The sequence below is a fragment of the Nuphar pumila genome, chromosome 2, assembly GCF_984573655.1.
Source record: "Nuphar pumila chromosome 2, dmNupPumi1.hap1.1, whole genome shotgun sequence".
Lineage (NCBI taxonomy): Eukaryota > Viridiplantae > Streptophyta > Magnoliopsida > Nymphaeales > Nymphaeaceae > Nuphar > Nuphar pumila.
Genome location: NC_143250.1, coordinates 87,173,231 through 87,196,156, shown reverse-complemented (window position 1 = coordinate 87,196,156; position 22,926 = coordinate 87,173,231). Strand labels below are relative to the sequence as shown.

At 37.9% G+C, this 22,926-nt stretch overlaps 1 protein-coding gene across 1 annotated transcript; it reads left to right on the top strand.

Moving 5' to 3' along the window:
* Positions 1-762: 762 nt before the first annotated feature.
* On the top strand, positions 763-19,166 carry LOC149845956 (putative pectin methyltransferase QUA3). The gene is made up of 7 exons (XM_089996098.1): positions 763-1,325; positions 5,076-5,279; positions 5,401-5,611; positions 5,936-6,197; positions 6,283-6,651; positions 6,984-7,079; positions 18,684-19,166. The coding sequence occupies exons 1-7, from the start codon at positions 912-914 to the stop codon at positions 18,904-18,906; spliced, it is 1,779 nt and encodes a 592-aa protein (XP_089852224.1). The 5' UTR covers positions 763-911; the 3' UTR covers positions 18,907-19,166.
* The last annotated feature ends 3,760 nt before the right edge of the window (positions 19,167-22,926 follow it).

Genomic DNA, 22,926 nt, shown 5'->3' with positions numbered 1-22,926 from the left:
GACACAAGGTACCATGTTCTAGCATTTGATGCGGGATGTGGGGGTTCACGTAGGGCAGGACACAATCGTCTTGACCAATGTAGTCATATTATCGGTCTGAATCGGTCTGTATTGGCCGATATGTATCGTATAAGCAGAAACCAATACGATACTAACCTGAATCAACTATTTTTTTAATAAATGTAAAAAATGCTTAAAATTAAAATTTTAATATTGTTTTAATGGTTTTAATACATGTCACGTTTTGATTGACACGAAATAACTTTTAATTATTTTTTAGCCAATTCAGAACAATTCACTTGAGATTCGGTATCGGATGATTCAATTCACCTGAATCGATTGGGCCGATACCGATACTTACAACGTTGGTCTTATTATGTTCGGTCATTTATTTTTTACAACTCGTTTTCTTTTTTAATGCAAAATATTTTTTGTTTCTTTCTTACAACTCATTTTCTTTTTGTCTTTACTAAGATTTTGAAATTTCATGTATTGCTGATCGGAAGCTTCTTAAAACCTTAGAAGCTCACTTTCTAGAAAGTTCGCTTTGAAAGTATGAAGCAACATGCTTCAATCACTCTTTGAAGCTTTATTTTGAAAGTAAGCTTTCTTATTATTGAAAATGTCTTTTTAACGTGACACGAAAATCTACCTTAAGATTAGAGTGAGACGGACAAATAACTGACAGGTGGCAACGAAAAGGATGCTGAGCTTACTCTCGAAACTCACATTATTTTCCCACCCAATCGGAGGAGGGAAATCAGGCACAGGTACAAAACAGCAACGATCAATGTCTGAGCCTCCTCTCCATCGTCGTTCCACCGCGCCACCCGCTCGCACTCGGCCACAGACACAACATACCGTTATAGAAGAACCACCGGTCTCCGGCGGGATCTGAAGGCGATAAATAGATGGGCCACGCGAACCTGCCGGCGAAGAAGCACGGGCGGCAGTGGAAGCTCCTGGACCTCGTCTCGGTGGCCTTCTTCGTGGGGGTGGCGGTGTTCTTCCTGCTGGTGTTCACTCGGCTCGGCGACTCGCTTGCGGAGTCTGGCCAGCAGGCTCTGGTGCTCTCGGCCACGGACCCGCGTCCGCGGGCGAGGTTGGTGGCGCTGGTGGAGGCCGGGCAGCCGCTCGAGGCCTGCCCGGCCGACGCGGTCACCCACATGCCCTGCGAGGACCCCCGCCGCAACAGCCAGCTCAGCCGAGATCGCAACTTCTACCGCGAGCGCCACTGCCCGCCGCCGGAGGAGACCCCGCTCTGCCTCATCCCTCCGCCCCCCGGCTACCAGATCCCCGTCCCCTGGCCCGACAGTATGTACAAGGTGATTCCTTTTCCTTTTGTTTCTTTCTTTTTCCACTTGATCTCCATTCTAGTTCTCCTTGTTCGATCGTTTCTAGGTTTCTTTTTTTTTTGCTTCTCGTTTGCTTGTTTGAGAGTCCTTTCTTGTCTTTGCTAATGGATGAAGGGTGTCTTATGTGCTCGAATCGGGTTAGGGTTAGTGAGAGTTGCAGGATCGAGTTTCGTTCTTTGTTTTCTGAAGTTTTGGCTTTTTCGTCGTTAGAGATTTAGGGTGAGAGTTTAAGGAAACTCGAGGCATTGGGGGGATTTAGTGATTGCAACGTTCCTTTTCTTGGCATTTTATTTGGTTGAAGCATGAATCGTATTGGCGAAAGACTAATTCAGATCTTGTTCTCTCCTTTTTTTTTTTTCTTTAGAACTTGAAGTTTGTGAAAATTTTACACATAAAGGGCCTTTTTGGATGGTGTGTTCAGTAGTGCGGCAGATGCAAAAAACGAAGTGATCATAAGGTATTGATTTGAGAATTCTCTGATTTAGTGAGTCGAAGAAGTGTGTCATTGGGAGTTGAAGAGATTGATTGGAGAATTATCTAATTCAATAAGAATAAGCAGCATCAGTTGGGAGTCTAATGTTTTTGGTGTAGTAACGGGATTCTGTAGTGTCTCGTTCGGTCTATAACTGGGAGAAGTTGGTTCGATTGCAAAAGTAGAACAGATTTGTTAAATTTGATATGTTTGTGTAAAAAAATAGAAGGTATGGAACTTCGCAGGATTTTTAAAGGGAGTTTGGTTGGTTGAAGGTTGTCAAATTGGAAACTTGCTATAAATTTTTGTTTTTTCCGAGTCTTATTTATGCCGGTAAGATATATCTGTCTTTCACTTTAGTCAGCATCGTATTTGGTGTTCCCTTTTGTAATTGTTTGATTGATTTATCCTTGGTCAAGTAGTTCATGCTGGTAGTGTTTCCAAATTTTTTGATTGTAGGCATTGTAAATGCGAAGGTGGGTTTACCAACCTAGCCCACCATTTCAAGCTGCACCTGCTTGCTTACAACCTACAGACCACAAAGCCTAGCAGCTATACACTAAAACTGCACTCTTAATGAAATTTCCAACTAGGACGTTTGTGATGGATTAAACACTAGGACACCTCATGGACACAGTCAAACCAATGTTAGAGACAGTTGAAATTGTGTCATTAACTTTATTTATGTTTCTGTGTGTGTGTACGGCAGCGTCTCCATATCCCAGTTTTGAGAATTGCCGCATCACACATAGCATATCCATATTGTGTCCTGTTTCTGTGTATAATTTCTCAATAACTGGACTTTTCTACCATTTTTGGTGCAATTTTCTTTGCCATCTTCATGGGTGGCTATAAAGATTAGCATCATTGTGGAGAACTGTTGACCTTTAAGTGCCACTCAAGTCTCAGCGTCGAATAATTCTAGGAAGCCTCAATGGGGATTCTTTTATTCCTTCACTACAAACACACCCTACAACTAAAAATAGAAAAGTTATATCATAATAATATCTGATAGTGAACTAACCGTCTAAGCCCAAAGAACACAGGGCACAACAAATTGGACTGGAATAGCACCAAAAAAAGAGTTCAATTTAAAACTTTTGTAGAATAAAGCCAAGAGAGCTTTGATGCAAGCATGGAGTTGGGATTACATATTGGATATGCGTTTCAAGTTATACAGGTGATTTGATTCAAAGTTGATAGACTAGGAAGTGGAATCAAAAGGCAATAAAAGAAGCAAAAACAAGAAGGGAGACATTTTAAAATGTCCAAGAAGCGAGAAACAGGTGGTAGAATATGAGTTGAACCAAAAGCAAGATTAGAATCAAACAAAAAATTGGAAACATGACAATCTTAAAGTTAAATATTAAATGCAAGAACACAAATGAAGTAACTTAGGCTGTGTTTGAATACCTTGGTTCTTGGAACCAGGGTATTCTTTAATACCCAAGATCTGAGATCAAACAATATCAGATCAAGGATCTCTAGCCTAATGCGAGAGGATCGGGCCAGAAATTCTGAGTCTATAAGGGCAAATTAGGATCTCAGATTGCAAGTGTTTCATATGAAAGGCAAGAGCCAGAAATTGTAAGGCCAAAATTCATGAATCTGTAAGGGCAAATTCAGGATCTTAGATACAAGCGTTTGATATAGAAAGTAAGACTCATTGAAAGATAAAGATGTGAGGGTGAGCTCGCATCATTACTCTTTTTCCACCACAACAATCTTCGTTGAAAGAATGGAAAATATGAAACTCTCTATTGCTAGGATGAAATAGTAGAGAGGGTTGCTCCAAAAAGAAAAAAGGACCTTCTTCCGTAAAACAAAGAAAGGGAACCCTCACCTGATTGTTTTTCAAACTTTGCACCAGAACAAGCGGGTAACAAACAAATCACGTCTCTTAAGGTGGTGGTATGAGGCGCGATCCCTTCTCACACAAACTTCTCAATGCATAATCCTTTTTCAGTATGAGTCATTCTTCTGTAGTTTTGTAATCCATTGTATTAAAAGAAAGTGGATCCACCAACACTTGGTTCTGGTTGGGTAAATTTCTGATGAGTTGCAGGAGGATTTGGGATCTTCTGTTGGGGTCAAGGTCAGATCTGGTGCAGGGCTTCAGATCTGACCTCAAACCACGTTTTTACAGCATTCAAATACACCCTCAATGTACACATTTAAGGTGTTAACTAATAAATGACATAGAATTACTAGTTCTAACAAGATCAAAATAATAAAAGAACAAAATCTCATAATTGTGACTCCTGCTTCAAGGAATCGAGATTTCAAACCGTAGAAAACATGAGTGCCTTAATCTTATTTTCAAGGATCATGATTTACATCGTTTTCTATGACACCTCACAATCAAGGAGTTTCATTTTTTCAAAGTGTGCTTCCCACTCTCGTGTGTTGCTTTTTGTAGCTCTTGAGAAAGACATTTGACTTACGTATAGATAATATCAATCCAGTTTCTGAGCACATAAAACACAACCATCTCTATACAACAAAAAAGGATAATTCCTATTTGGTTAGCACACACGACTGGTTACGAACTATGTCATATGGACACTTTCCTGTCTCCCAACATCTTAGTATGACAAGGTCTTTGTTGTAGTCCAGAATCTGTGCTGTACCTTAATGTGTCCATGAGAAGTTGTGACTGTACATAACCCACCGCCTTTGACATTGCATGTATAAATCTACATTTTTAATTTATATGCGCAGCAAATATAGCAAAGTATTGAAAAAACTGAAAATTTGCAGAATAGCATGCATTGCAGTATTTTCCACCTTCTGAAAGTAAGGATTGATTTGATGGGGCTGTATCCTGGTTGCTAATACTAATGCTTCTCCTCTGTAATTTTTTCTGATAAGCTCTTTGTAACATAACTAAGCCAATATCATGCCTGTACAAACTTCCAGCTACTACGTTTAGAGTCGGTCTTTAATATTTTAAATATTTGAAACTGCAGCATGAGTAAATACTTTCTACATTAATTGTCCGTGCCTGTACAGCCTGAAGACATACTATGTCCTGAAACATATTGCAGGCTACTGGCTAGCATGGAGTTTGATCCAACACAACAATCCTGAAATTTACTGTAGCCAATTGCTTCCCTTTTGCTTCTCAGAACACTTTTGCTGAATTTTCTTGTTGATCTATCATTATCATCTTTAAGATTCTTATCACAAAGTATTCCGTAACCATGCTCATGTTCAAACTTTTTTCTTGCATTTATATCCATTTCCAGATATGGCACAGCAACATGCCTTACAATAAAATTGCTGAGAGAAAGGGTCATCAAGGCTGGATGAAAGAAGGCGGTCCATATTTTGTTTTCCCTGGTGGAGGCACAATGTTCCCGGATGGAGCTGTGTCATATATTGAAAAACTTGCCCAATACATACCTATTGGTAAACGCACATTAAGGACAGCTCTGGATATGGGTTGCGGGGTATGTACCTACCAAGCAAATCCTTTGTTACACCTTTTTGTAGTCTTTCTTTTTAGGTAATGTGTTAGTCTTATATTTATGTTTTGTTGGGAATGATGTAACCTGATTTCTGATGATCCAGGTTGCCAGTTTTGGAGGATTCTTGCTTAATCAAGAAATATTGACACTTTCTTTTGCTCCAAGAGATTCCCACAAGTCTCAGATACAGTTTGCATTAGAGAGGGGAATACCAGCATTTGTTGCAATGCTTGGTACTCGTCGGCTACCGTTCCCTGCACATTCATTTGACCTAGTACACTGTTCCCGATGCCTAATCCCCTTTTCTGCATACAGTAATCTCTCTCTCTCTCTCTCTCTCTTGTGCATGTGCAGCTATGTAACATGGATACAGATGTGGTAAGGGGACATGATGATGATATGATTGGTATGACAGGGCAATTTTCAGAAACCAGGACACGGGGGCACAGCTGTACACACACACACACACACTGGTTTGACTGTGTTCCTAAAGTGTCTTGGTGTGCCTGAGGAGCGTCGTGTCGTGTCGATACACATGCTAAGTGAAGTATCCTTGTGACATAGGTGTGCAATGTGTTGGTCTTTGTAATTAATATTGAAGTTCAATGTATCTGATATGAATAGAAGTCTGATTGTAGATGGGACTTACTTTGTTGAGGTGGATCGGCTGCTTCGACCTGGAGGATATTTGGTCATTTCTGGTCCTCCTGTACAGTGGGCTAAACAAGACAAGGAATGGTCTGACCTTCAAGCTGTGGCACATGCATTGTGTTACGAGTTGACTGTTGTAGAGGGGAACACTGCAATCTGGAAAAAGCCTGTAGGAGATTCATGTCTGCCTAACCAAAATGAGTTTGGACTTGATTTATGCAGTGAATCCAATGATCCAAATTATGCGTGGTAAGTGTTATGATGAAACCACTCTTCCACTTTCTTTTTTATGAAGCAAGTCCATTGAGAATAGATTACCCTTTTGTTTATGCAGGTATGTGGAACTGGAAAACTGTGTCAGCAGACTGCTGGCCATGAAAGGAGACAATGCAGTTGGATCCCTTCCAGATTGGCCACTTAGATTAAATAAACCCTCTCCTCGTGCTGCTCTTATGAGGAGTGGAGCTGGTGTATTTGAAGCTGACACAAAACGTTGGATCAGACGGGTTGCATACTATAAGTCTCTATTAAAGCTTGAAATTTCAAAGATACGGAATGTTATGGACATGAATGCATTTTTTGGGGGCTTTGCAGCAGCAATTATTTCAGATCCTGTTTGGGTCATGAATGTTGTTCCTGCCCGCAAGTCATCAACTCTGGGTGTGATCTATGACAGAGGTCTTATTGGTGTCTATCATGATTGGTGAGTTCCCTTTAAACACTCATTTCATCCAATTGTGAGGCTAATGTTCTTGTGCATGCCTGTCTGTTGGATGCTTTGCTTGTTTCCGAATTAGTTACTATTTGAAATTCCATGCTATTGTTGATGTCTTTCCTTAGAAATTCAAAATTTTAGAGCTGGCTGTATGTTACATTCTTTTGCTGAGCAATGTCGCTCATTGTTATCTAGCCTTTGTCTGTATTGGCTGTTGGCAAATTTGTGGTCTTATTTGTCTTGCAAGGGGCACTTGCATCTACTGTTTTTGTGAGCTGTGTTTGTGATAAATGACAAATGTTTGTTTTTTGTGCCAATAGGTGTGAGCCATTTTCTACCTACCCACGAACCTATGATCTTATTCATGTGGCGGGGATTGATTCTTTGATAAGAGACTCTAGTACAGGGAATTACAGGTATCCTTCTGATTTATATTTCTTTTCTTGTTACTACAATGTGAATTTGATGGTGTTCCTTTATCATATTTTTATGGTTGTCTGTTCTAGTGTTTCATGCATTTTGGAGAAAGAAATGCCATAATGGTTAATGCATGAGAAACATATAACCCATTACGTTCATGAAATAACAATATACATTGCATACATCACATTACATTTGTTATTCTCATAATTATCAAACACAAATGGTTCTTTACCTTCAAATAAATTATTTGGGGGTCAAGATCCCTCAATTTCACAACAAACACTCACACAAAATTTGTAAATATAACATCCACCCATTTTTGTATGAACTGTCCTAAGCAGATACCTTCTAATGCATGCAATTTGTTCTAGGCAATTAATTTCTAATGCATTTATCCATACATTTTGTCTCATTTCATACATTATCCCACACATCACATACACTTATTTAATTTCATTCCACCCATCCCTGCGTAATCAATCCTACGCAGTTACCTTCTAATTCATGCAAACACTTATAAAAACTTAAAATTTCTAATGCATGCATCATATATTCGGTTCCCAAACCCAACAAACCATTCATGCATTAAAATATGCACACGTATGCCAATAGCATACGTATGCCATGCCACATACATTCATTCACACGTATACACAATTGTATATGTACTCATCATATTCTTACAATCATACGTATGCACAATTGCATACACACTCATCACATCGGACAACACATTTCTACGTATGCCACAAGGGCATAGATAACCATCACATCAAATGTTTGTACGTATGTTTTACTTGCATATGTATGCAACATAACAAACAAACACATGTATGTCGTTATTGCATACACGTGTTTCACAAAACAACATTTATAGGTTAGTAGGTGATGTACGAGCCATATTCGCAATATAAGTATTTATACTAAACCTGTATACACACGGGTTACATTCTACATTCATATACATGCTATATAACATACTATATAACATACTATATAACATACACACAAATCATAATTCAAAGTACACACATATGTTGCATTTGCATATGTGTATACCACATACACACATCATAAACATTAAATGCATATGCCTCGTCGACATATGCTCATATAGCATACACTTAATGTTCACCATTACCTTTAGCTAATTAATAATATACCAATTTTATCTTTTATTTTTAAAATTCAACCTGCAAAACAAAGCACTTCAATTCCATTTCTGATTACCTGGTTCTACAATTGTAATTTATATCAATGTCCGCCATTCCCCAACTCCGGTTAGTTCAATAATTTGTTTTTAATAAGTGCAAACTCAAAGAACTGTTCTCGTGTTTTGAATGCATCTACAAGAAGCTATTTACGCATCTCGTGTGTAATTAGAACCTGATGAACGTAGGGGTGTTATACCCCAAGCCCTGGTAAGGATTCAGGAATTATACTTCTATAGAAACACGTTCATTGTTCGGCATGACAAACGAGGTGGCAACAACGGTTGCTCAAAGTGGCAACGACTGTAACTCGGCTTCTAAGAAAAGACAAAGAATATGTACCCGCGAATCCTTCGATAACTCTGCTGCTTGGACCCACCTCCTCTGCAGTGGTCGTGTATACTCGGCCAGTGTTCTACCTCTGCTGTTGATTTTGCTGAGACTGTTGCTGGTACTGTACCCTTTTCTTCAGGCATTCCCTGGTGTAATGTCCTATCTCCTCGCAATGGAGACATCCACCAGTATCACAAGGGCAAGGATGTTTAGGATGACTTCCTCTGCACTTCAAGCGGATTCTCGAAGTGGGCTTGCCCTGCTTCATCTTCTTGAATTGATTAACTGCGCTTGCACAACTTGCGTTAAGGTGTTGAGGACTCCCATTAGGAAGTCCCTCAGTTGCTCCCAGTCCTGCGGCTGGCGAGACATCTACCTTGACCAAAATAAAGAAATTAAAATAATTTTCTCATATTTAGTCTGAACCTACTCCTTTAGGTTAGACATAAAATTTACACTATCTTTCTGGGAAGTGGAATGTCGCCAAATACGGATTTTGTGAACTTTTCTAATGCTACTAAAACTTACTATTGGCTTCCATCATGTGGAAGGCTATATGTTTAGGCTGGATAAGTTAGAAACATGAAATACAAGATGAAAGTGCACTAGCCTCAATGGTAGTTGCATTTGTTACCTATGGTTTAATTTAAAGATAACCCTGTGTTAGTCCTTCTGAGTATGCCTTGTTTTGCTGAGGTATACTGAACCAGTTGTTTGACAGTGATCTACCTTAGAGGGGGTAGAAGGTATGAAACTCTTTGGGCCCTATTATCTTGAGCTGCGAGGGGCAATACCTCGACGGTCCTCCAGCCCAGAGAATTTAAGGAGACCAGGACTGCCACTTTGTCCTAAGTGGCCAGTTCTTAGGGTACTTCTACAGAAATGATTGATCATGATTATCGCGTGGCGCAAGCGTCACTCCTTCGAGTAGAATTCTCTCGGAGCAACCGTTTCTTCTTACGGTTTGGGCTTCGTCCTTGAGGGGTAGGACTCAGGGGCTACTCGGGCATAATAAAATACATAGCATAATAAACACCCGAGCTTGTCAGTCTGTTTCGGGTTAGTCTACGTCATACCCAAGTAGACCAGGTAATCAAGAGAAAACATAAGATACTTGCTCACATTATTTTATTGTACGTTGCTTTACTTTACTTTACATTACTGCAATCTAATTCTTGTTCCTGAAAGTTGGTAAATTCATGCTCATTGATATATATCTGGTTCTCATCTAGATTTAATGTTAGCACACTTGAGATTTTTATTTCATACTTGCTTATGAATTATAAATGAATGAATTGATAGATTTACAACCTGCAGGTCGTTCCACATGAGAGAGCTGCGAGACAGAGAGAGATAGAGAAAGGGAGAGAGAGGTTGGGGAAAAACCGATACCCTGTTGTGTTAGGGTCGGCTGCTGTGTATGCTCCTTTATATGAACCTGCTATTACAAAATTAGGGTACTAAAATACCCTCATTACAATAAAATATATTACACAATGCCATTAATGAAAGGTGTATGTCACGGGTCTGGATCTGGAGATCCATGACCCGTAACTAGAGAAAATACTTCTTTTCACCCTCCCTCAAGTTGTGCATGATCTTGAACCATGAACAACTTGCCTTTTAACATCCAAAATCTGTTTTTTGTCAATCCTTTTGTAAATATATCCGCCACTTGATCTGTAGTTCGAACAAATTCAGGCTCAATCTCTTTCTCTTCTACCTTCTGTCTCACAAAATGCTGGTCTATCTCAATATGTTTGGCACGACTGTGATGGATTGGATTAAAGGACATACTGATGGCACTCTGGTTGTTACACAAAAAAAGTGATCGAGAGATCGATTCTCCGACTTCTGTCAGTAGATGTCTAATCCAAGTAGCCTCAGCAGTGGCGGCTGCCATTGACCTGTATTCAGCCTCTGTACTGGGTCTGGCAACAACCTTTTGTTTCTTACTACTCCAAGAAACCAAATTCATCCCAACAAATACACAATAGCCGAATACTGATATGCCTTCATCTGGATCTCCTACCCAGTCCGCATCAGAATAAATAGTGATCTCATGTGCATTTTGCCCATTTGTCTTTCGCTTATATATGAGACCATCCCCAACCGTTCCCTTCAGATACCGTAGTATCCGTTTAACTGCTTTCATATGTCCTTCACATGGTGCATGCATAAACTGAGAAACTTGATTCACCGAGTAGACTATATCAGGGTGAGTAAAAGTGAGGTATTGTAACATACCCACTATGCTACGGTACTGAATGGGATTATCAAATGGATCTCCGTCTTGAGAGCTAAGCCTTTGATGAAAAACGCTAGGAGTGCTCAAGGGCTTACAGTCTTTCATACCCGCTTTATTGAGAACATCAATGGTATACTTATGTTGAGTGAGAGTCATCTCTTCAGAAGTACTGTCGACTTCAACTCCAAGAAAGTATCGTAGTTTGCCAAGGTCCTTCATTTTGAACCTCTGATTCAAGAGATGTTTGACTTCTTCAATGTGCTCATTGGAATTACCAGTGATGATGATATCATCCACATATATCAACAACAGAGTAATTGTGTCTTGGTTCTTAAATATAAATAAGGAGTGGTCAAGAAGAGATTTCTTAAAACCATATTTTTGTATTTCAAGAGAAAAGCTGTCGAACCAAGATCAAGATGCCTGCTTCAATCCATATATCACCCTTTTTAGTCTGCATACATATTTTGTAGGATTACCTTCTGCGTAACCAGTAGGTTGTTCCATGTATACCTCTTCTCTCAAATCTCCATGAAGAAAAACATTCTTCACATCAAGTTGGCTAATAGTCCATTGATGTTCAATAGCTAAAGAAAGTATGACTCTAATTGTCCCCATCCGCACCACTGGACTAAAAGTTTCATCATAATCTTGTCCTTGCTCCTGTGTAAAACCTTTGGCTACAAGTCTCGCCTTGTATCACTCTATAGTCCCATCTGGTTTATACTTTATTTTGTACACCCATTTTGAACCAACAACGTTTCTGTCAGGTGGTCTTGGCACGACATCCCACGTACCACATTCATGTAGAGCTTCCATCTCCTCATTCATTACTTCAATCCATCTTCTGGAATTCGACGCTTGAGAGAACGTTGTGGGTTCATCTTCTTTATTCAAGGCTGTTAGAAAAAGTTGAAAATCTAATGAAAAATTTTCATAACTGACCCACCTTTCAATTGGATGGCGAGAACGTGTAGATCTTCTAGTATCAACGATGTTGGATGTAGAGGATGCATCCACATCCGAATTAACTATAGTGGGCGGCTCTCTTTCTCGTCGAGTGTAGATGAAGCCTTTATACCTTTCTGGATTCAAAGTTGGGTTATTTTCATGGGCAATCATTTCATCAGTAGACACAGATCTCTTATCCTTTTGAGTGTAGTTTGAGCAAACATTACTAGCTCCTGAGAGAAGTTCATAATTCAACCAAGGATAACAAGCCTCAACTTTAGGTTTTGATTCTGAAGAACTAGTATATCGACAATCAAAATTCAATTCATCGAAGATGACATTTCTTGATATTTTGATGTGCTTGCTCACCAGATCATAGCACCTGTACCCTTTATAGTCATCAGCATAACCCACAAACCTGCACTTCAGGGCCTTATCTTGAAACTTATGCCTCATTGAACTGTCAACATGAACATAGCATAAACAACCAAACACATGCAATTCATAATAGTTGGGATGTACACCAAAAAAAGACAAGGAGACTTGTTTTCCAAGACAGTCATGAGCAATCGATTTATCATATGAACTGCAGAATGAAAAGCCTCTGTCCATAAAGTGATCGGAAGACTACTGTCATGCATCATGCTCATCACTCTCTCAACAATATGGCGATGCTTCCTTTCAGCAATCCCATTCTGCTGAGGTGTGTGTGGGCAAGACACCTTTTTCCTTATCCCGTTACTTTGAAGAAAGTTAGTAAAGTCAATGGAAGAGAATTCGCCTCCTCTGTCACATTGGAAACTTAGGATGTTTTCAGAAAATTGGTTTTTGACAAAGGAATAGAAGTTACGGAACAACTTGAAAGTCTCAGATTTATGTTTCATGAAAAATATCCAAGAATAGCGAGAATAACTGTCAACAAATAAAAGATAATATCTAGTTCCAGATATGGAAGCAACTGGAGCAGACCCCCAAACATCAGAACAGATAGTCTCAAAAGGTCTTGAAGCTCTTTTATTGATAGAATGAAATGGTAAAACATGACTCTTACATAAGAGACAACTAGAACATTTGTTGTCATTGACATTTATTCCTAAACTTGACTTGAGAATGAGGTTATTTGAAACAAGTTTTTCAATGAAACTACTGCTGCAGTGACCTAGACGACCATGCCAAAGGTTTGACTTATTGATTTTAGTGACACTGAAAACACAGGTGGGTTTTTCAGAAGGTAACGATGATTGGGGCTTCAAGTTTGTGTCTGCAGAGCGAATATGTGTTGAAGGATCTTCTTGAAAAACATACATATTGCCTTGCCGTTTTCCTCTAGCGAACGTCTCCTTCGTGCAAAGATCCTTGACAAGAACAGAAGATGGAGTAAATTCAACTGAGGCTTGGATATCATCAATAAGTTAAGAAACTGAAACAATGTTTTTCTTGATATTAGGAGCATAAAGAACCTTTGAAAGGTTGATGGAAGATTCGGGCAAGGGTATAATGGAGTTTCCAATATGCGAGACAGGATGGTGTGATCCATCTCCAGTAACTATACTACTTCTACCAATGTAAGAAACAAGTTTTAGGAGCTTACCTGCATCACCAATAACGTGAGTCGCTGCGCCAGAGTCCACATACCAAGTACCTTGCTCATTTTGTTTTAGATTCAATTCTGCTAATGCTGACAACAATAACTCCTTTACTTCTCCGTTGATCCTTGTATTGTATGTGCCTCTTTTTGCTTCAGTTTGTGTTGACTTTCCTTTATTTAGGGGATTGAACCAGCAATTAGCTTTGATATGCCCCTTTTTATTGCACATAAAGCAGGTAGGAATTGGCCTCTGTCTTTGTGAATTGGTATATGTGTTGGGTGTAGGCAATAATCCACGACCTCCTTGACCACTTCTCCCTTGTGCTCCCTTTCCCTTGATATCATAGCTTCCTCTTCCTCGTGCATAAGTAACCCCCGTAGCAAGAACTTCTTGTGCCCCAGTATGCATAGGTGATTCTTCAGAAAATCCCTTTAAATTCATCTCATATTGCAACAATTTTGCACGCAGATCTTCAAAGTTGGGCAGCTCAGGTAAACATAATAGGGAAGTGACGATCATATGGTAGTCGTGTCCTAATCCACTGAGAGTTTGATGTACCAAATCTTTATCAGTAACTGTACTTCCAACAACTGCTAGCTGATCTGTGATAACCTTCATTTTGTTCAAATATTCCATGATGGTCATGGAATCCTTCCTTAACATTTGAAATTTTCTTTTAAGAAACATAATCCTGGCCTGAGAAACCTGTGAGTATGTCTGAACAAGTCTGTTTCAAAGTTGCATGGCGGTGCAGTCATCTGGAATGGTTACAAGTACCTCTTGTGATAGTGTAGATGTAATATAAGCAACTAGCGCTTGATCTCTTTTCATCCAAGCCACAAATTCAGGGATTCTAACATATACTGTAGTAGATTCCCCTTTGTTGTCCCTTTCTTCTCGTGATATGAACTCAGGAGGAACTGGAATAGATCCATCCAGATGTCCAGAAAGATCCTGACTCTTAATGAAAGGTATGATTTGCCTCTTACAAGTCAAGAAGTTACCATTATTTAATTTTTCAGACACGAGTTGGCTGAGGAAACTTGAAGAAAGAACCGACTGGCTAGGAAGTGAATCCATGTGTCACAGTATTAAGAGTGGGTTCAACACAATCTGCCTACAGTTTCTGTAACTTTTTTTTTGCAAAAACTAAATCAGATCAATGGCTATCAGATTGCTAATTTGAAACAGAAATTTAATATCTATCAGATTTCTGATTTGTATAGGGATGGAATATTGGGTATGAAAATAACACAAAAAAAATCGTGAATATGGATTCCCACTTGATATTGACACAATGCTTCCAAGCTAAAGGAGAGAAAATAGAAGAAATGAGAGTGGATCGGCTTGATAAGATCTGATCAAGGATGCAGCGGAATCAAATTAGGGCCTGATTGCATGATTAGCTCACGCTGTGATCAAGAAAGATGAACAGGGTATATTAATGACAGGAAAAGATATTTTCAACAAGGATTTGGGTCGAAAATCTGGGCTGAGTCACTCAGTCCTCTCTGAGTTGACTCAGATTAGATTGAGAGATAGTTTGATCAGATCTGATTAACGTCAGATCTGATCAAGTTCAAGAAACGAAAATGAAACTGTAGGGAGAAAAAGGAAAGAATGAGACTGGCTGGGTCAGTCGTGAACCAAAAAAAAATCGAGAAACAGACGTACCTTTTTGGATCTTCAGACTTAAGAAGAGGAAATCGAGAAGGAATAGATCTTCAGACGTACCTTTTTGGATCGATTCCAGTTTTAACTGAAGCGTGACTCTGATACCATGATAGATTTACAACCTGCAGGTCGTTCCACGCGAGAGAGCTGCAAGACAGAGAGAGATAGAGAAATGGAGAGAGAGGTTGGGGAAAAACCGATACCCTGTTGTGTTAGGGTCGGCTGCTGTGTATGCTCCTTTATATTAACCTGCTATTACAAAATTAAGGTACTAAAATACCCTCATTACAATAAAATATATTACATAATGCCATTAATGAAAGGTGTATGTCACGGGTCTGGATCTGGAGATCCATGACCCGTAACTATATAAAACACTTCTTTTCATGAATAACTTGTGAAAATCTTATATTTGCCTTGTTGATAGTTGATGCAAATTCTGAGATATTTATATCATGTAAGCTTTATGTGTTGTATTTTACATTAGCTGTGTGAATTTTACTAGGACTTTCTAAAGTCTCATTCTTTTAAAATAAAAGATTTTTCAGGAGATATGTGATGGCTAGAGTGAGTGCAGGAGGCTGGAGGGGGTTATGCACACTAATGTTTTCGATGATCCCAAGCGCTTGTTCGTTTAAATTTTTATACTTTTCGATATTTTAAATGGCTATTTAATTGGACAATTAATTTATTGGTTCAATTCTGAATTGTATTTATTTTATATACAGTCAATTTCTATTCGGGTATCTGATGATAGTAGTTCTTGTAATGTAATGTGTCCGAGAGATTTAACCAAGAAATCAGTTTGTGAAATTGATTTTCAAAATTAATATTTTTTCGTTGTGTTTACTCACATAATAATAATAATATAAGGATTTTGTCATTTTGATGCCTTAACCTTTAACTTTGTTCTACAACCGGTGCATACGCAGACTGACTCTTTAGAGCTTGATTCGATTAAGGTGAGGCTAATGATGAAAACTTAGTTTAATAATTTTTGTTATGTAATGGTTCAATCGGATTTGTTGACAGTGGTTCCGTATTGTATCTGGTACTAGGAGGCTAAGACACGCTTACGCTTGCGCTCAGACAGGTCGTCTAGTACTTAGCATGGTTGAAACGAGTCTGTTGATAAGACTGTTGCATTATTATATTTTAGAAAAAATATATATAAAATCCACATGTTGTAAACTTGAAAAAAACAAAAAAAAAATCTTGGTATTTTTGTGTTAAAATCTGTCGGGCCGTTACAAAGGCTATATGCAACCTGCATTACCCCTGACAGTGCCCTAAACGACTTGGAGAACAATGAGATCAAAATAATTCTGGAAAATCTGTGAATATCTCTTTGTAGCTATTTTTTCACTAGAGTAACGGTGGCCAAGGCCATCTGCAACCTGCATCACCCTACTGATGCCTTCCTTGACAACCCTATGGATGCCCAAAATCATCAACCTACTGTGCCTTAATCTCTATCCCATTTTGGTTTATGGTTTCCACTTTACTGAGCCTTAATCTCTATCACATTTTGGTTTATGGTTTCCACATTATACACCTTTGACATGTTAGCTGTCATCCAAACATAAGCATACATCAACCTTTAAAGCTCGTTCGATATGTTGCTTCCTAAAATTTGGCCAAGTTTGTGATACAATTTATGGTACTAGGACACACCATTTTACCCTCCATACCTGTATCAGCACAGCCATTTTACCCTCTGGACATACAAGTTTCTATTCAATTTATAATTATATTTTCAGTTTATACCATTTTATTTTCAGTATATAATATATATTTTAGATATAGCATATATATTTAGATTATATTCAGTTTATTTTGTATTTATGTGATATATATAGGATAACTAAAATATGTAAACCAGCCAAATATGTAAGCTGGTATGAATCAAGATTTTCATAGTTTTTTTTTACTTTTTTCTTAAATTTCACCATAAGGGTGCGATGCTTGGTTTTATAGAAATAGACTCTTAGATCATCTGAGTACTATGTGTAAGAAGGATCTTTTATGGCTTGAAAATCAATGGCTCAGAATTTTCGTAAATATTCAAGCATACAAAATCACATTTCTTTATCCGATTACGATGATCCAATAGTCGATTCCAAGCAAATAGACCACGCTGAATGCATAATTTGCAAAAAAACCTATGAAAATCTCGGTTCATACAAGTTTACATATTTTACTGGTGTATATATATATATATATATATATATATATATATATATATATATATATATATATATATATATATATATAGGGGTGGCAATCGGGTTGGGTCGGGTCGGGTCGGCGGGTTGGTGGGTTGGGTTAACGGGTTGGCGGGTCAGAATACCTCAACACAAACACGACCCATTTATTAAACGGGTCGGATGTGGAAAACACGAACACGACCCATTTATTAAACGGGTAACCCGACACGACACGGTTAACCCGTTTAATAAACGGGTCGGGTCGACACGACACGGCGACCCGTTTATTAAACGGGTCGACTCGATAACATAGACACGATAACCGACCCAAGTAACCCGAATAACCTGTCTAACCCGAATAACACAATTAGAAACACAAAAAAATAAATACATATTATACTTTTTTTCTGCAAATCTCAATATGGAATTGTACTACCAACATTAATATAAAACATCAACATAAAGTCATAAACATAAAGACAACATCAACATAATTGTCTTACAAGTTACAACCATACTACAAACATATCCACCAAGTTGTCTTACAATCATCAAGATAAACATAAATAATTAAACGGGTTGACCCCCCCGCCTAACCCGTTTATTAAACGGGTCAAACGGGTTGGCGGATTGGCATACCCCTAACACGAACACGACCCGTTTACGACACGAACCCGTTTACGACACGAACCCGTTTAAGCCAAACCCTAACCCGGCTAAGAAGCGGGTTGGCGGGTCGGGTCAGATTTTGCCACCGTTATATATATATAGAGCTGTGTCTCCGTGCTCACATTTTTTGGAATTGTCTGGTCATACCCTCCTTACCCTCACCTGTACCCAGATGACATAGTATACAATTGAACTGCTGAAAATAATGAATAAAGTTAATTTCTTCCTGGATGGACTTGAATGACACAAATAAAGCGAATGGTGAGTGTGCTATAGATATTTTGGGATAATTCGAGGAAAAAGTGTCTTTTACCATTAAATACGCTGCACACATTTAGAGAGTGGACCTATAAACACAACCTGTGGTTTGCCAGATCATATCCACTAATGATACCCTACAATATCATCAATTTTTGCCCCCATAGGAACAATGTCTATCAAGTTTTCTCCTATTCTTTTGAATGAACTGAGATCCCTTTTTCAAGTTTAAGCTGCATTACTCTATGTTGATCATGGAGAACCAGCTGAAATTTCCTGGGAAACTGGATGTTTGTATATAGTTGTCAATCCAGTCTCATTTTGTGTAGAATTCAGCTCTTTGTTAAATATCCAAAGATTTTATATGAGAACTCACTCCAGTTCCTACCTCTTATGTTGGTTACATTGAAGTATAGTCAAGTTAATTGTGGAATTCGTTTATGTAATTCTGTTGTAGATGTAATCTAGTGGATCTCATGGTGGAGATGGATAGAATGCTTCGTCCTGGAGGGACTGTTATTGTGCGTGATTCACCAGATGTAATCGAGAGATTAGCTCGAATATCTCGTAGTATACGGTGGACTTCAAGCATATATGAAACTGAAGCAGAATCTACTGGAAAAGAGAAGCTTCTAGTGGCAACCAAAACTTTGTGGAAGCTGCCAGCAGCATCCCTCTAATTTCCTCCTCATGCCACCCTAACCACTTGGACCTGATATTCTTTTATTTTTCCTTCTTCCCTTTAGATTTTAGCATGCAATGTTTGAGGCAGTTTGCCAAATGCAGTGGCAACTAGTTCTCTTTAGGTGCCCCTGTATCACAAGGCTTAATTTTCTGTAGAAGTCTTACATGGAGAGGGCCAATTTATGACAAAACACTTAAAACTGGAGAGAACGAGTGATTTTTATCTATTGGTGGAATGTTTTGATTTTCTTTTTTATGGAATCAAAATTTTGATACTTCCGAAGAAGCTTACCTTGAAAAAGTGTGAAACTGTGCACTTTCCATAGCTGAAGTGTATTTTCAGAGGATCAGAAGTTTTCCTCAATATGGAAATTGGTCGAAATGTAAATTCTTTGATATTAGAATTGTATTTGTTTTGTCAAACGAATTATATATTTATTAAAAGTCATATACAAACACCACATTTTACGATTAGTATTTTTTAATAAAAAGCTGAAAAAAATCGCATTTCATTAAAATTTAGATGCTTCATGCTTCATATTTCTTAAAACATTCTAGTTCTTGCCTCTCTTTCCACATGGTTTTTCACATTCCATGTCTTACTCCTGAAAAATTATGCCAAAGTGAGTTTATGCTATTCTGAACTCGAACTTAGGGTTATCTTGGCCGAATCTCAACCAAGACTAAGTAAACCTAATCTTGTTGCAATAAAACAGGTAAATATTGGGATGCCAGTGATTTTTGACATCTGAGAAACAGTGTCTAACCATGGAAGTAACGGTAAAATCAGGCCATCAACTCTAAGAAATTTCTTTAGTTTTTTCCAGGACAGATGATTATCCATCCCAGGTTCGGACTCCCCACCAGCAGGAGGACAAGAAGGGATGGCCATCCGGAGGCACGAACCATATAACGGCCTACAAGCAACACTGGCGAGACCCGGGAAAGGCAACCCTGAGTCGGTTGATCCATAATACCCGCAGCCTTTATAGGATAGCTCTTTTTAGGGAATTATTAGAGTTTTAGATATATCACATTTAGGGAAAAATATTGTGACAACTCACCTTGGTCGGATTCTAAATGTTAGTAAAATTTGTACGTAATGGACAAATTAGTAATTCTCATTTTTTTAGGGATTTTAATAGGAGCATGAGAATTGAGATACAAGATGAAGGTTAGCACGTTAAATAAGGGTTATGGTTACAGATTTACAATCGTAATTATTATATTGATGTTTGATGTGTTTCTAATTAATAAGAACACTCTTTAAATAACATGGAGAGAGAGAGAGAGAGAGAGAGAGAGAGAGAGAGTATGGCTGCATATAATGTCCGTCCATTTTGAGATGGACCATTCATAAAAACAATGGCACTATATAGGAGTGTTGGATTTAGAATCCACTGAAAAACTAAATAGACCGTTAATTTTGTTCACGCTAAATCGATGAAAGCAAAGCATAAACCAAATCTTGATGCAGAAGCGTACTTGAATTCATTGGCGCTTCGATAGATCTTTGACGGATATGATCTTCCAAAACCTGTATATGCATCCATTTTCCTTTCTCTGAATCTTATGAGAGGGACTTGTTTCTCTTTTCTTGATGGAGAGCTTAAAGAGATAAGACCGCTATATATGATTTAAAGACCATAACTTCATTTGATTCCAATTGAGAGTCTGTCTCCAATTCAGCCTATTATAGAGTTGGAGACAGACAGAACAAGTCTCTTCACATAATAAGACCATACCATATGAGATATCATATGTCCCAACCTGATCAGATCACTTAAACTGGGCCTAAACCACAAACAAACTATAACGTGTGATTCCATATATATATGTAGTCCCACACGATTTTTTTCAACAATCTCCCACTTAGGCCATATATGTTACCTTATAATCACACATTATAACCTTATGAACTCAAAAACATTGTCTTATCAATTGATATCTGTATCAATCCGGTCCATTGATCATGTCAACATAGAACCAAAGCAATCTTTATTACAAATAACGTAATTGATCTCATCAATGATCATGTATATTGACATAACCAAATGACATGGATCAAGTATGAATGTAAAGCATGAAAAATTACATGTAATGTGATCAAACATGCCTATTTCCAACTGGTCTTTCCTTAAACTTTAGTGAGATCACAACATATGAGTACAAAATGTAACATAATCTTTAACTTTATATAGAAGAACTTTATTATATTATAGAACGTCCAAATACAAACTTCCACTAAACATGCATATCATAAAATGATAAAACATCCATTCGAGCAGTATGCTCATGAAAGACCTTGGGTGGCAAACCTTTGGTAAGCGGATCCATAATAATGGAGTTTGTGCCAATATGTTCTATTGATATCTGACCATTTTATATTCTTTCTTTAACAACAAGAAACTTAATACCAATATGCTTTGACTTCGATGTGCTCCTGTTGTTATTAGAATATAACACTGCCGAATTATTGTCACAAAATAATTTTAGGAGTCTTTTAACATTATCCAAAATCAACAACCTTATGACAAAATTATGTAACCATATTTCATTATTGGATGCCTCATAACATACTACGAATTCTGCTGTCATGGTGGAAGGAGCAATGAATGTCTGCTTGGCACTCTTCCAGAAAATAGCTCCCCTGACTAATAAAAAAATATAACCTGACGTAGATCTGCGACTGTCTTGGCATCCCGCAAAGTCAGAATACCCAATGATCTCCAACTGATCTAACTTCCTCTATGTGAGTATGTAACCTTTTGTTCTCTGCAAATACCGCATGACTTGTTTGGCTATTTTTCAATGAACCATACTTAGGTTATTAAGATATCTGCCTAACATCCCAACAATGTACGCCAAATCCGAATGTGTACATACTTGAGCATACATAAGACTCTCCATAGCAGATGCATAGGAATTTTGTTCCATATCCTTAATTTCAAACTGATGTTTGGGACATTGAGCGAGACTAAACTTATCTCCCTTAGCAACAAGAGTATTACCTGGTTTGCAATCCTTAATGTCAATTCTATCCAGAATCCTTTCGATATAGCTTTTTTGCGATAATTCAAGAATATTTCGAGAACGATCTCGATGTATTTAGATTCCTAATACAAAAGTGGCATCCCAAAGATCTTTCATTTCAAATTTTTTAGTCAGAAATCTCTTGTTTTCATGCGGTATGCCTATATCATTATTGACAAGCAACATGTCATCAACATATAAAACCAGAAAAATATATTTACTCTTACTGAACTTATGATATATGCATTCATCAACCGCATTCATCTTGAAACCTAATGAGATGACAACTTGATAAAATTTATGATACCACTGACAGAAAGCCTACTTAAGTAAATAGATAGATTTTTTTAGTTTGCAAACTACTTTCTTGGCATTGTCTGAGACAAAATATTTTGATTAAACCATATATATTGGTTCATCAATGTCACCATTAAGGAATGCAGTCTTTACATTCATCTGACGCAACTCTAAATCATAATGAGCCACAAGTGTCATCATAATCCTAAAAGAGTCATTCATAGAAATTAGAGAGAAAGTCTCTATATAGTCAATGCCTTCTCTTTGAGTAAACTTTTTTGCAACATGACGGACCTTATATCTTTCCACATTACCCTTTGAATCTTTTTTTGTTTTAAATATCTATTTACGACCAATGAGTTTTACACCTTCAGGTAATGGGATAAGATCCCACACGTCATTGTCTCTCATGGATTTAATCTCCTCATGCATTGCTTCAATTCACTTTTGAGAGTTAGAACTTTGTATGGCTTGATGAAAGTTGATTGGATCATCTTTCCTTAAGTCAGTATTATCTGTATGTTATTGTAGAAAGATAATATAATTATCTAAAATTGCCCTTCTTTTCTCTCTAGTAGATTTTCTTAACGGTACTGGTTCTTGAAGTTGTTGAGTTTTTACTCCAGGAATAAAAGCTTGATTTTGGATAAGGAGATTTAAAATATTGCCTTGATCCGGATTTGTGG